The sequence below is a fragment of the Ictalurus punctatus genome, chromosome 1 (genome assembly GCF_001660625.3).
Source record: "Ictalurus punctatus breed USDA103 chromosome 1, Coco_2.0, whole genome shotgun sequence".
Lineage (NCBI taxonomy): Eukaryota > Metazoa > Chordata > Actinopteri > Siluriformes > Ictaluridae > Ictalurus > Ictalurus punctatus.
The window spans coordinates 8,092,456-8,107,887 of NC_030416.2; the positions used below are offsets into that span (position 1 = coordinate 8,092,456).

General features: G+C 39.2%; 1 protein-coding gene and 1 long non-coding RNA gene across 2 annotated transcripts; one reads left to right on the forward strand and one right to left on the reverse strand.

The window, feature by feature from the left end:
• The first annotated feature begins 1,330 nt into the window (after nucleotides 1-1,330).
• On the forward strand, nucleotides 1,331-10,455 carry LOC108263427 (uncharacterized). The gene is made up of 3 exons (XR_001812162.3): nucleotides 1,331-4,009; nucleotides 4,251-4,324; nucleotides 5,299-10,455. It is a non-coding gene; the product is annotated as an uncharacterized LOC108263427 (long non-coding RNA).
• apoc1 (apolipoprotein C-I) lies at nucleotides 10,366-11,869 on the reverse strand. Its single transcript, XM_017467864.3, has 4 exons — nucleotides 11,655-11,869; nucleotides 11,021-11,089; nucleotides 10,773-10,911; nucleotides 10,366-10,624 (listed from the first exon to the last, which is right to left on the reverse strand). The coding sequence occupies exons 2-4, from the start codon at nucleotides 11,073-11,075 to the stop codon at nucleotides 10,555-10,557; spliced, it is 264 nt and encodes an 87-aa protein (XP_017323353.1). The 5' UTR covers nucleotides 11,076-11,089; nucleotides 11,655-11,869; the 3' UTR covers nucleotides 10,366-10,554.
• Between the last annotated feature and the right edge of the window lie 3,563 nt (nucleotides 11,870-15,432).

Sequence of the window (15,432 nt, forward strand, 5' to 3'; positions counted from 1 at the left end):
TCTTCTCAAGAATCTCCTGGTAAAACCCTCCAAACTTCACTGTTGGTATAGTGTTTTTAGGGCGATGTGTAGTGCTATTTCTTCTGCAAACATGGGGTGTAGTATGACAGCCAAAAAGTTACATTTTGCTCTCGTCTGACCAGACTACACTCTCCCAGTATTTCATAGGCTTGTCCAAATGAGTTGTAACAAACTTTAAATAAGCTTCGACATGCTTTTTTTTTTTTTTAGTAATTGTGGGGTCTTGCGGTGAGCCTGTACAGAAGCCATGGCAGTGGAGTGCATTGCCTCTTGTTTTCTCTGTGACGATGCTACCTGCTGCCTCCAAGTGTTTCTGGAGCTCTTTCTGAGTGGTCCTTGGCTCTTGGGCTACTCTTCTTACTATTCTTCTATCTCCCTGGTCAGAAATCTTGCGAGGAGCTCCTGTGCATGGCCAGCTGATGACAGAGTGACGTTGCTTCCATTTGCAGATAATGGCCCCAATGGTGCTTACTGGAAGATTCAGAAATTTTGAAATGCATCTGTATCCGATTTCATCAATATGTTTCACAACAATAAGGTTATGAAGGTCTTAAAAGAGCTCTTTGCTTTTACCCATCATGAGATGTTTCTTGTGTGACACCTTGGTCAGGAAAAGCCTTTTTATAGACCATCAATTTACTAACCCAGTTGATATTAATTTGCACAGATAGGAGGTATAATTACTTTCTAACTACTTACAGATTTCAGCTGGTCCCTTGCCTTGAAGAACTGCTTTTTCTTAGCGTGTTCTATGCTTTTTTCCTGTGTCATTCCACTTTATTACACATAATTTTATTTATAGACTTTAATGTTGTGAATTCTTTATATTTGTGGATTTCTTGAGTTAATACTGATGTCTGGTGAAAATTTCATGTGAATAACCTCATTGGAGAAATATCTTGATGCATTCAATACTTATTTCCCCCACTGTAAGGACTAATTTGCAGTTATTGATCTATTAATGCATTTTTTTGGGTATGACTGATAGAGGTGTCTTCATCTCCACATGAGTTGATGTACAAGGACATGCCTAACACTGCTATGGTGGAATTTGTGGTGTAAGGTAAATTATGATTCCTAAGCAATCAGCCATATTGCTACAATCCCTGGCAAAAATTATGGAATCACCACACTTGAAGGATGTTCACCAGGCTTTTTTGCTTCTGGTAAGTAAAAATAAACATAGATATAACACAAAACAACCCTGTCCAGGGTATACCCTGCCTGGTGCCCGATGCTTCCTGGGATAGGCTCCAGGTTCCCCGTGACCCTGAAACGGAGTAAGCAGTAGAAGATGGATGGATGGATGGATAACACAAAACAATTTTTGTTTAATAGCCAAACATTCTGGCTTCGTGAAAACCTCAAACAAATGAAATTAATTTATTTTAATCAATGGCATATTTTTTTCTCGATCAAGTAGAAGAAAAAAATATGGAATCACCTTGCAATTTGCATTTCTAAAACAAACACCAGCACAAGTTTAAAAATGCAAATTAGTCTGCAGTTAAAAGAGAGTGCTTACAGACATTAAAAGTGATATAAAAATGGCACCTGTGAACCGCACCATCAACCTGTATTATCTGAAGCAAAGACGCAATTCACAGGCGTGCCCCAGTATGACAAAGCTACGCAATGTCTCATTGCCATCTCAGTGAAAAGGGTAACCCAGACATTCCGTTAGAAAGACATTCAAGCCCAGGGTGGAATGTATATCCAGGCTGTAATATTGAATGAATGTGTGTGGCATAGACCACCCCACTGCAGCACACATCCTGTAAGGGTACCACTTTGGACAAATCCTTTGAGGAAGCGACACCTGTAGTGGGAATGAGTCCGTATGCTCAGAGGCATAGTGAGACCGATGCACCTCATATGCAATAGAGATTGCTTCCACTATCCAATTAGAGATGCAGTACTTCGACACAGCATCACCTCTGCTGTCGCTGCCAAAGCAGACCAGCAGCTGCTACGACTTACACTGGCAGCAGAGAGCCCTTACTGGACACAGTAGGTGCAATTTCTCTTGTTCCTGTGTGAGGAACAGAGGAAGGCAGAAAGCCTGCAACACTACTGGCTGGGCAGCAGACGTAGGCACTTTAGGAATATAATCCGGCCTAGGATATAGGAAGGCCTTGGCTAATCCAGGGGTAAAGTCAACGCAGGAAGGACAACAGAGAGAGCTCGTAGGTCTCCTATTCGCTTGAGAGATGTCAGGGCCAGCAGAAAAGCTACCTTTAGAGTCAGAAGGATCTCAGAGACTGATTCTAAGGGCTCAAATGGGGCACCTGACATACCTTCTAGAACCACAGAAAGGTCCCAGGAAGGTAAGCGTGGTCTGCAGATTGGCCTCAGCCATCTGACAACACACCTAAACCTAGAAGTTAGAGGATGTTGCCCCACAGAGTCTCCAACAATAGGGGCATGGCTGACCGAAATGGTGGCCATGTAGGCCCTAATTGTAAAAGGAGCCAACCCTGCTAAGAAACGTCCTCATAAGAACTCCAGGACTGTAGCTACTGTGCAGTTCACTGAGTCTAGCTGACATTCCTCACATCACGAGACAAAAAGTCGTCACATGAGCTCATGCAATTTCCTTGTGCAAGGTGCTCTAGTGTTCAACATGGTCTCTACAACCTCAGTTGCGAGTCCAGAATCTATGAGCTGGTGCACCACAGGGACCAAACCCACAGTTTCCATAGTTCCGGCCAAGGGTGATAAATCCTCCCTCTGGCTTGAGACAGTAGATCACTGTGGAAGGGAATCTCCCAAGGAGTGCCGTCCAGCAGTGATATTGTCTATTATATTATTAACCAATAAGGTGTTACTTGCAGCAGATGTAGACAGTCTTGGTCAACTCTTACTGGAACTTACGGGAGCAGAGCAATCATGGGAAAAACATACAGATGTGACCTCGGCCATGTGTGCACCATGGCGTCAAGCCCCAATGGTGTGGGAGGAGTGAGTGTGAACCGCAGCGGGCAGTGTGTTTTCTCCTCGGAGGCAAACACATCCACTTCTGCTTGGTTAAACCTCCGCCATTTAAATTCCAGCAGTTGTGGATGGAGCCTCCAATCCCTGGGCCTCAGCCCCTTCCTCAGCAGATGTCTGCCCCCACATTCCAGTTGTCCAGAATGTACATTGCACTCATTGACAAAAACTTTCCCTCTGCTTAGAGAAGAATTAGTTTCCTCCTGAAACTAAAGAATTCTTCCTGAATAGGAGGCATGAACATAATCCTCCCTGGTGGTTGATATATGAGACCGCCACAGCATATATGTCACAACTAACACATGGTGACCTCTCAATTGAGAAAGAAAGAATTTAAGTGCCAGAAATACGGCCATCATTTCTAGGCAATTTATATGCCACTCCAGATGAGGGCATCTTGAATCTGTATGTCCAAAGAGTATAGTTCAGATGACGCAGATATAAAATTGGCTGCATCCATCTTTTTTTTTGCGGACCAGGAAATAATGGCTGTAAAAACCTCCCTCCCTCAGGAAACAGGGTACATGTTCTATGGCCCCTTTGTCTAAGAGGGATCTTATTTCCTGTGGTGACTACTGTGGGGAGCACACCTCTGAACCGGGGAGGGTCGAGCTCTGAACTGGACCCAGTAACCCTTTTCTACGGTAGACAGAACCCATGGAGACACATTTGGCAGTAGTTTCCACGCTGCCAGATGGTCTTTTAGTGACATTAACGTTCCCATTGGAGGGAAACCATCAGATTTTCATTGCCCTATGACAGCACGTTGACCAGAGAACACTGAAAACTTGGGACAGCCTTGGCTAGGCAAGGCCCTACAGTAGTGTAACCAAGTGGTAAATGGTCTGATTATTGCCTAAGTTGTCCTAGAGATGTCAGTAAGTAGGTTCAAGTGAATAGGCTAGGCATGCGCACACACACTACGCAATGCTCTGTGAGAAGTGCGGGAGAGAAGTCCGCTCTTGGGTTTGCTCGGTAGATTTCACACCATCCAGTGGTAAGTGTAATAGTTCATGACAATATTTTGGTTAAATACCACTTCTGGATGTATGTTTTCTCAGTTTATATCAACAAAGTATCATATTAAGAGAGTTATATCGCGTGTAATGTCCGCAGTGGTATGATGCAATGCCATGTGGTGCAAGGCTATTTATTTTCCTTTGCTAGTTCACGATGTTATATACTTCAATTTAAATTGTGTTCTTATGTGATTTGGTACTTTCTGTTGTTTTATACAGTGTTCATCTAAAATGTTGGGAGTTTCAACTCTTGGGAATTGAAGGTATTGTGCGGTGCAGGAGCTCATAATTTTGTGAGTGTTATTTCGTTTTTATTTGTTTCAAACAATGTAAGTGGGCAAGGTGAAGAATATATTCATTTGTTTTCTTTTTCTTTTATAAAATTAGCCCCACTGCCGTATTGTCAGATGTAAAACTTGTTAGCAACACTGTAGTCAAATCACTTATCAGATCAATTACTGAATAAATGTAAATATAAAGAACCCTTTAAATGTGTTCCTCGTGGTAAATCTAAATCCACGGTCACAGTAGTACTGGGGCTAACTGCCCTAACAACCTCATGTCCCCTGATACATCCCTCTGTGGCCCCTCAGGACTGCTCCTTCTTTGTCTGCTTTATCTTTATGATCATTTTCAGGCCAGGCCTATTAGCAGGATGCAACTGTGGCCTCCCGGTTCCCCTGGCTCTCTGCGGGGGGAGGCGGGCCGTTTCACTCGTGGATGCCCGGGTGAACTTGACACAATGGGGAAGGAACTGGCTGAATGCCACCGTATGTAGAGCTCACTCAGCAGGTCTGCTGGTAGGCCTGCAACACTACCACTGTATGCAGTGACCCACAAGCAAGACCCATTATTACATAGGTCTTGCCCACCAACGCTGAGGTGGCCTTACATGGCTTGGATGTCAAAGCTGGCCCTTCTAAATTACCTGCCGTCGATGGAGAGAGGTAGGTCACAAGCACCTCCTCCACCTTCGGCATAGCTAAATAGCCGTTCCTTCCCCACGATGGCCGAATAATCCGACATCATGGAGCTTATAAATGCAGCTGGTTTTCCCCAGAAGTGTGATATTTTGTCATGCATTTCTGGAAAAAAGGGAGTTATCTGCAGTGTGAGGGAGATTTATTTTCACTGGGTAGAAAAAACCTTAGTAATCACTTCAAACAGCTCTTTATATGGTTGAGAGCTGCTCTCCGTTTTGGCACACTCTTCTGGCTCCTCAGTGTCAGAGAGGATTTTTTCTTATTTTATTTTTGGCTTTCCATAGCAGAAGGAGGAGTCACGATGCGAGCTCCAAAATCCGGCAGAGAGCCAGACCTGGAAAACAGAGCAAGAGATAGAGAAGCGCTCATCTCCGATTCCTCTTCCAGATCCATTCGAGATCCCCAGGACTTCAGCTACGAAGAGAGCTAGCCGCAAGCAGAGCTGCCTGATTGTGAGGCTTTCACAATGCACACACTCAGACATCGTAAGGGCTGCTTAAGACACCCCTAGACACTTCACACAGAAAGTGTGTCCGTCCTCCGTCCGTGATGAAATGGGTGCAAGGCGTAACACACTTCCTGAATTCTCTCGCAATCATACTTTTCTCTCTCTTTTTTTAAAGGGACAGAAAAGTAAAAAAAAATCTTTCTTTTTTTTGAAAAGATAGAGAGGAAATGAAGAGTATTTTTGTGAGCGTTAAACAAACAACCATCATGCAGTCTCGCTTAAGAGAATAAGGCTGATGGCATTGATATCACATTTATTTGCCATGTCACCTGATCAGGGCACTCCTGTTAATTGGCATGATGTTACACAAGCTTCAGCGCGCATCCTGTAATGGTCCACTCAGTGGTCCAATGACGGTATCCAATGACATGGTAGAAGGTTTCCTGCATGTTTCCGTCTTTTCGAATTGATGTGAATACATTTAGATTATCAAATTGATCATTCCAATTCTGCTTGACTCTCTCTTAAATTAAATCTGACTCCAATTGTAAAAACCTCAATGTTGTATTTGCTTCTTAGTTATTTGTAGATCACTGATCTGTAAATACGTTTGATCTTTTACATTTGATTAATTCTAGTTTATTCTATACTTTAAATTGTGCTCGTTCATTCGGATTCTATGTTGCTCAGAGTCTTGCGCCGGCTGTGTACATGGATATCACGGTCACAAACTCTGCAGTCTTGGTCATTAGCCAGAGATAATTGACTAATACTATTTAGATGGCCACCCATGCTTGCCCATTTCTAAAAAGTACTCTTGTTTAGTCTACTTAGATAATAACACTTAATTATAGTAACGTTATTTCTAGTTAGAGGTCATGACCACTAAAATTTACAGAGATAGACCAATAATATCTGAGTTAAAATTAGCTTTATATAATCATGCCATAGTTTCCTATGTACACGTAACTAGAAAAATATTACAATAACCAGAGGTTTAGACTTCACCCTATTTAGACTTGGTCCTAAACGGAAATTCCATATCGAGCCTGTACACATTAAGTACACTTACCTTAAAGCCAAGTTGTTAGCCTGACCTCTAAAATCTCAGTTGGCATGCCCCAATGCTACACCTAAACCAAGATTTTAGCCTGTACTAAGCTGGTCACAGATTTGCGGTAACAAGGACTTAACATAATCTACTAGATACAATAATTAAGTCAGAATATAATCAAGTCTAATAATTTATTCAATTTATTCAGGTATGAACACATTAATAATAAGAAGAAATAATTACATTCAGCATTACATTACCAATCAAATTCAAAACATAATAATACAACATAAGAAAGTTAAAATTTGCATACCTGGTTTAGAAAAACTACACACAGCAGTCGTGCGGGAGATCTGTCTACAGATTCCTTGAATCTTTCGCCAGCTGTCCCCTAAATACCCAGATGCTCTGAGGGTCCAACAAATGGTGTTGTTTGTGATTATAATTTGATATTTGTGGAAGGATGTACCTTAATTTACATATAGGAGGTAATTTGAGTGAGGGACCCTGGGAGGGTATGCCTTTAATGGCATGTAATATTTTTATTTGAGCTGCTGTTGAGGGAATGAGACCATATTTTCCAGACGCAGTGAGACCTTTTGTATGACAGCAAACATGTATAGTCAACATCTTATTCACATTAAAACATGTTATGTAATGCATATAGTCCTTGGGTGTATTTAAGGTGATCTCGACACAGAGAGAGAAGGGTGTGAGGAGAGAGGAGGAAGGAAACAATGTAGCTCTTCCAGTGTCCACTCAGCATGATGTGCTGTCACAGGTGAGGATGCTAATTAGGTGGGAGAGAGTTTGAGTGTTAATTCCCATGAGATTCCTCTTTCCTCAGAGAGCCGTTCTCTCCAGGTTCAGACATCTTGGCACCAGCCTTACATTTCTCAAAGTGTGGAGCTCATGCAACGTTGAGTTCTCTTTGAAAGGGAACAAGGTTACAGTAGGCTAAAGAGCAATCATAGAGTGTGGATGATTAGATAAAAATAATATTCAGTTATTAATCATGAATCTGCACTGGCCATGGAGATGATGCTGGAAGTATTCTCTGGTGTTGTTCTAATGAAAGATATAGTGAGGCCTGCCTGAAGAAAGCAATCAAATTTCCAAACTCATTTTTGATATGGGGTTGTATGTCAGGTAAAGGACCAGGGAAGACCTGAACAGTCAATGCAAAGGTGTACACTGAAATTTTGGACACCTTTCTCATTCCATCCAGAAAATAGGTTTGGTGATGATGAAGTCAGTTTTCAGGATTATAATGCATCTTGCCTCAGAGCAAAGAGTGCTAAAGCTTTTCTTCAGGAAAGGCTTATGAACTCAGTAACATGGCCAGCAAACAGTTCATTCCATGACAAGGCTCCATCCAGCAAAGCTGCTCTGTCAACTGCTATTCGAGAAAGTTGGAGTCAGCTTGATTGAGAATATTATTTTTCATTACTGAAGTCCATACCTTCACTTGGGCTATAATAAAAGCCTGAGGAGGAGCAACATAGTATTAATTGTGATTTTTTTTTTCACAAAGCCACAATGTCCAGCTATTCAAAAAAATTGTTTTCTGTCATGTCTGTGATTTGTTTATGTGCTACGAAGTAGAAAAAAAAATCGGGTATACATCCTCTACGTGTGGTGATTCCATAATTTCTGCCAGGGGTTGTATTTCAATTCATTCATTCATTCATTCATTCATTCATTCACTCATTCATTTATCTTCAGTAACTGTGTTATCCTTGTCAGGGTCTCAGTGGATCCAGAGTCTATCCTGGAAATGCTAGACATGAAGCTGGATCTACACCATGGATAGGTATGTGTATAATTTCCTTACCACAGCTGCATATTCTGTCACTGGCACTCCACTCCATTGTAGGGCATCCTGTACACACTCACATCTGGAGGAAATTTCACACAGCCAATATACCCATTGGCATGAGTTTGGGAGGTGGGGAAAAAATGAGAACCCAGCTGAAACCCATGAGGGTACAAAGAGGATCAAGGATCAAACGGGGATGCTAGAGCTGTAAGACAGAAATGCTACTACACCACTATGCCATGCTGTATGAATACTGAAAATATTTTGAAATATATATATATATAATTTTTTATTTTATTTATTTATTTATTATTCAGTGCACACTAAATATAGGAAACTGTATTTTATAACGACGGTTTTTATTAAAGAGGCAAACATAAAACATACAAAAAGAGTGCCAGTGATAGAATATGTAGCTGTGGTAAGGAAATTATACACATACCTAAACACATAACTAAACTCGCAAAAATAAATATAAGGTTGGAAAAAATGTACATTAATTGCAAAAACAGGTGGTTTAAGTGAATGGTAAAGACATCAGATCAAATCTATGGATGAACTAGTCAGACAGAAGGCTGCTATGTGATCTGTAATGTATAAACAGGGGCTCCCAGATAGATAGATAAATTTTATCTATTGAAAGTTTGTGAATCTTTTAGAATTTTCTATATTTCTGTATACATATGACCTAAAACATCATCAGAAGTCCTAAAAGTAGATAAAGAGAACCCAGAAAACTCTTTAGGGATAGTTTTGTCAACCCTTTTCCAACCTGAAGAGCAGCAACAACACTTTTTCTGAGGTCCTCAGAAATCTACTTTGTTTGTGCCATTATACACTTCCACAAACAAGATGAGACATTGGTTGAAAACACCTGACTCTAATTTCACCTTCAAATTAACTGCTAATCCTAGAGGTTCACATATTTTTGTCACTCACAGATATGTAATATTGGGTCACTTTCAATTCAATTCAATTCAATTTTATTTGTATAGCTTTTTACAATAGACATTGTCTCAAAGCAGCTTTACAGAAATATCAACACGGTATACAGATATTAAAGGTGTGAATTTATCCCAACTGAGCAAGCCACTGAGTGGCGACGGTGGCAAGGAAAAACTCCCTAAGATGTTTTAAGAGGAGGAAACCTTGAGAGGAACCCGACTCAGAAGGCAACCCATCCTCATCTGGGTAACAACAGATAGTGTGAAAAAGTTCATTATGGATTTATATGAAGTCTGTATGGCCTTAGGAGCAGCCATAGTCCCAGCAGTCTGGAAATAGAGAAGATTTGAGCTCCATCCAGAATTTTCCTCAATAAATAAATGACCAAGTATAATATTTCTGTCGCATTTGCTGAATTGTGTTCTATTTGTATACTTTTAGGACTTTGTGTGAAAATCTGATGATGTTTTAGGTCAAATTTATGCAGAAATGTAGAAAATTCTAAAGGTTTCACAAACTTTCAAGAACCACTGTAGCTGCAAGAAGACCAAAATATTTGTATTGAAAGTTGATACAGACATTAACAAACAGATTAATGAGTAGAAGTGGTTAATGGGACTGTGACCCTTATACCAGAAAGACAGATGATATGCTATTTACATTAGCTGACTGAAATAAAAACAACTTAGAGTAGGAGTGTTGATTTAACTGGACAAGACTGATGATTATTAACAGAGATCAAATAGTGACTTTAACCTGGTAAAATCAAGTGGCCTGGTGGGGGTCATTTTCTGAACCCATACCATTAAAGGGCATGGAACAATATTTGAATTTGCTATTAAAGATTTATAGTAAACACATACTAAGAGACCAATGAACAGAATCTTGTTTATGTGCATGTTCATGTCATCTGACTCACTTAAATGTGTGCTTATCAGTTATCAGTTTTAATTGTGTTCTTTCTTTTTAATTTCCATTTCATATTGAAATCATAAATGCCATAAAATTGTATTATTCCAGTAGTGTATATGTCTTATGACATATAACTCTCAAAATATTAAATAAATGCAGACATGAGTCAAAAACTGGATTAGTTCTTTTTAATTGTTTGGACATTTTCCAGGATTTATTGGAACATTTTCAGAAGTTGAAAGCATTGGTATTGCTTTTGAAAATGACAAGCTATTGCACAGATTATCGCTGAGCAGATTGTGTCTGTCAGGCACAACAAGGCATGTGGACTCAGATGTCACTTTTGGCAGGGACTGCAGGGTTTACTCAGGCTTGTTGATTACTTCATCAAACTTCTGCCTAACCTTCTCCAACTGCTCAGTAAGCCAGTCCCTGAGGGCAGAAAAATGTCAATATGTCAGACGTTACCATTAAGACTGGGAAAGTCACTGTTAAACAAAGCTGGTTGGTTCAAATCATGAAAGATGGCAATGACTGGTCAATGTACAACCACTTGCTCATATGTGTTACTTGATCTTACTTAGTCTTGCTGACAATCTCGCTATTCTCAATCTGCTTCAGGGCGTTTTTGGTCTTCTCTGTCACGTCATCCCCAAACTCCTTGAATCTTGCCTGGAAATTGGCAAATTGCTGCTCAATTGTGGACTCCTCTTGAGCCTCTGTGTAAGGAGGATAAAACCTTTACAAAAACAATTTAATAAAAGCCACCAAGAACTGGAGTTAGAAGGACCAAAATGTAGATGTTATTTATATGTTTTTGGTTCTTACCAGAGTGTGCAATCAGCACAAGCATCAAGGTGGCAACAGCCAGGTACAGCTTCATATTGACGTTTTTTTCTGAAAAAAGATTAAAGATCTGTTAGACTAAAATGTGACGTAAAAGTGACATGAGACAAACATGAATTTTGCTTATACTAGGAGACAATTTCACAAAATTGACATTAAATGCTCACTATGCTGCCATTAATGCTGCTAGTCAAGTAATAATAATTAGCAAACTTAAGAGTGTGTAATAATAGTATACTACCTACGATAAATACTATGATGACCTACTGCTACTTGAAATTGTATTTTGTAATAATAGAACATTTGACTGCCAGGATAACCTGCCCACTAGATGTTGCCATAACACAATGTAGCACTTTATAAAAACTATTTATTTAAACAACATTTTCAATTGATCAAATTCTTAATTGCATGGTTAAACACTAACAGTACTAGAATAAAATAATGTTCCAATGTTAAAAGAACAATAAAGTAATGTTCCAAACAAGTAAAATAACTAAAATCCCTTATTGATACACTATGGTACTGATATTTGATAAACAGCCAAGACCACTGAGCAAAACTATTTTATATACTGTATAAAATAATAGTTTTTAAAGCCTGAACATAATTGTACCTGTGTTGTTGTCTTCCAGTAGTGTACTGTAGAGAGAAGCCTATTAAGCAGACAGAAGGCAAGACTCTATATAACCCCCTCAGCCGTGCTGACGTCACTGATGGCCACCACCTCTGACCTATCAAGGCCTTTTGTAACGTTTGCAGATTTCTCTCTTAGCCCTATCAACTCTGCTTTTTCATGTATCAGACTTCTCACCTGCATGGGGTGAAGACTGTTTTTGTGCAGTGTGTGAAGTTACATAAGAGCCCACAATGCTTGTTTTTTCAGCCCAGTGGATATAATGGGGTGTGCACGTATTCTTAGATATAAAAATTAATAACTGGGACATGCAGTATCATTAACCTTTGAGACCCATATCTCATGCCCATAGAATACAATATGATGTTGGCATGGAATGGTGTGAAGTCCACTTGTTATAAAAATCAAAAAGGCCTCAAAACTATTTGCTGTAATAGAAAAAAAAGAAAGAAAAATTAAAACATGTAGCACTAAAATGTTCTGTGCTATCAAGCCTATTCTGACCTTCTAAAATGCCATCCAGTCTAAATGTGGCCATGATGTGCTTCACAGTACCTGTAAATAAGAATAAATTCACAACATTGAAGTCAATAAAATAGGCTTACATATTTATGTCATATTTACATGTTTATCTGCATGTACTAACATAGACCAGAGTTCAAGCAACTATGCCATGCAATTTTCATGTGCCACAATGGAGCAGCAGAAGACTAATCAGAATCACAAAGGCCTATTTAGGCTCTTATTTGCTCTGTAGCAGCACACTTTATTTTACTTGCTGATGTACATAATACAGATGTGGTGGTCTGATTAGTATTATCCCATAGATTCTCACTGACCTAGATCCAAATACCAAACTTGTGACTAAGTTTCAGTTCATTTATTTCAACACACTATTTAGCTCAAATGTTGGACTAATTTTAAGTAACTAAATAATAATTCATCCATTGCAGCCATGCTTTAGTAAAAGGTAGCCAAAGATTGTAGACATTTGAATGCAGTCATCAGTGAGTATTGGTGATATACTATAGTTCTACAGAAAGCATTTCACAATGTAACATAAAATGCACACAACAATGTGGTGTTTCTGTAGAATGGTGTTTATGTTGTATTTTTGTAGTCATCAGTGTCCATGGACACACATTGGACATATTGTAGCAACCAGTGTGTCCATGGAAGTCATCAGTGTGTTCATTCTTACAGCATTTCTAAACGATTGCATCAGTTTATTTATCTAATGCAGTGTTGTTGTGCATATGGTGGTCAAAAGTCCACTCTTAAGAAAGATGTTCTCATCAGTGTGCTCTTATTTTCATCAGAAGATAATTTGATACGTTCTTTTGATATTTGGGGTATTTGATTTGATATTTTTACTTTATGATTGGTAGTAAAATACTGTACTAAATGCCTCCATTAGACTATTAGATTATTCATTTCATGAGGTTCTTGACACTTATGGGACCCTCTTTAAAAAACATTCAAACATAATTTTTAACTTCATGTAATTTTTTTTGTCCAAACTCCCACACACATAAGCTCCCTATATTTAAAAACATTATACTATGTAGACATCCAGTCTTTTTTTAAAATCTCTTTACTGCACTTGGCTATGCAAAAAAAGCTGAATAAAAATCAACACAGAATACAGAGCATGGCCTATGAGCTCTTGACCACTCCTCCACTTCCTCTATTCTGTTTTCCTGTTCAGTGAATTCTCTCTGCCCTTGTTTTCTATGGTTATGTGACATGTTCAAGTCTATTAAGACCTTGATTTCATCATGGCTGTTGTTTAGTCTACTTTAAGTGCTAAAAAAGATTTTTTTAGTGAAGTCTAGACTCTGGGAAAGGGAAGTGAAGCTCTGGGCACATGAGGACGTTGCTGATGATGGAGTCATGCAGTGAGGCAGTGAACTGCAGTTACCTCTGTATTGTGAATATTGAAAGCTGTTGGCCAGGGGGAATGAACTGCACAATGTAGAGCTTTCAGAACTTCTTAAAGTACAGCCATTCAGGGTCATCAGCAAGTGATTGTTGGGCCATTCATTAAGAGATTGGAGTTTGACACCTTTACAATGAGTTTTACTCATGAATATGTAACACCAAGCTGCTTTGCTTGTGTGCTGTTGCCGTGTTTTTCAGATTTATGTGTTTTATCACAATTTTTTCAGTGTGTGTGTGTGAGAGAGAGAGAGAGAGAGAGAGAGAGAGAGAGAGAGAGAGAGAGAGAGAGAGAGAGAGAGAGAGAGAGAGAGAGATTGTGTGATGCCATTTCAGATCCTTTGTTATTTGGGGCATAAAAATTGCAGGTCAGGACCTGCACCAAATGTACTTTATGGAGGTAAACAAGTAAAGAAAGGTCCCTTTAAAAGACGTTGCACTTCCCTTTATGCAGAAAACATTCATATGCCAGGAAAAATATCTCAGTGCTGTTTTAGATTTCTAAAAATGCAAGCATATCTGTTTAAAGCAGTGGATGTAAAATAACTACAGCTTGAAGTGAGAATTGCTTTGTCGTTCTGGAGAGGGATAATGTCGAGGAGATTCTGACATTTCGTCAGGTTACTGTAGTTCATTCCTCCCAAACTCCTGTGTGCCGGAGAGCTGGGGAGTTTAGACGAAGGCACACAGTTTTTCATAAAGAGCACTGGCTTGCAGAATGTTTGCAGTGTCCTCATTATCCCTCCAGCAAATTATCTAACCCCTGCAGGTCCTCAGTGAAAAGGCATTTTAATCTTATTTATTTATTTATTTATTTATTTATTTATTTATTTATTTATTTATTTATTAGAGATGCTGGCATTAATTAGAGCAAAGGGATTTTAGGAAAGTATTTTCTCTGGATCCCTGTAATAAACTCTCTTTAATACGCTCACCTTCTTTTCTCCTCTTATTGTTGTATTAACAAATTGATTTTTCCCAAAATTATTTATAATAAATAGTAGCATCTGAAACCATCCTTCTATATATAAGTAGTTTCAGTAGTTTGTTGTGTTGTTTTTAATATTAAATTAATTATTTTGAAGGAGAGAGAGGCATCTACTGGCATAAAGTCACACTACATGTTGTGTGTGTGTGTGTGTGTGTGTGTGTGTGTGTGTGTGTGTGTGTGTGTGTGTGTGTATGTGCATGAGATATGAGATAGGAAGGATTATGGTGTACAAAAGCAAGTCTGATTCACATAAATAATGGGAGAGCATGTTCCTTTATCCTGGCAGACATGCAGGCAGCCCACTGGAATGTGTGAACAGCTCTGAACACGTCCCCAGCAGCAACAAGAATGGGAGAAAATGATTCTGGGGAGGGGTTGTGGCTAATGTTAACGTAATAGCCATCCGGCAGTGGTAAGCTTCTACATGTTCTAGTCCAAGAGGAAATGTAGAAGGAGATGTTTTTGAGATTTGTGCAAAGGACTTTGAAATAGGTGCATAAATTGAGATTAACATAAAATTAATGTTTTTCTTCTTTCCTGTGTAGTGCTTGCCAATAAGAATTTCTTCTTTTGTCATAGTAACAATGGAAATTTTCTTTAAGCTGCTTTGCTTGGAGTGAATTATGACGTTTTGCAGATACAGGTTTTCATGGATGGTATAACGAAATGCTGATCAGAGTCAAAATCAGTATCATTTAGCAAAGTAAAATTCAATGAGGTGTTTGTGGCTGCTCAAATTGACATGTACATTTACCAAACAGCCATAACATTAAACCCACGGACAAGTGATGTGAATAACACTGATTATTACATTACAATGGCACCTGT

Bases quoted from the DNA above. Each gene is read 5' to 3' on its own strand.
- apoc1 (XM_017467864.3), bottom strand. From the start codon at position 11,075: ATGAAGCTGTACCTGGCTGTTGCCACCTTGATGCTTGTGCTGATTGCA. The intron at 10,912-11,020 runs GTAAGAACCAAA...CTCCTTACACAG, and splicing joins TGTGCTGATTGCACACTCTG to AGGCTCAAGAGGAGTCCACA. The intron at 10,625-10,772 runs GTAAGATCAAGT...TTCTGCCCTCAG, and splicing joins GAGATTGTCAGCAAGACTAA to GGACTGGCTTACTGAGCAGT.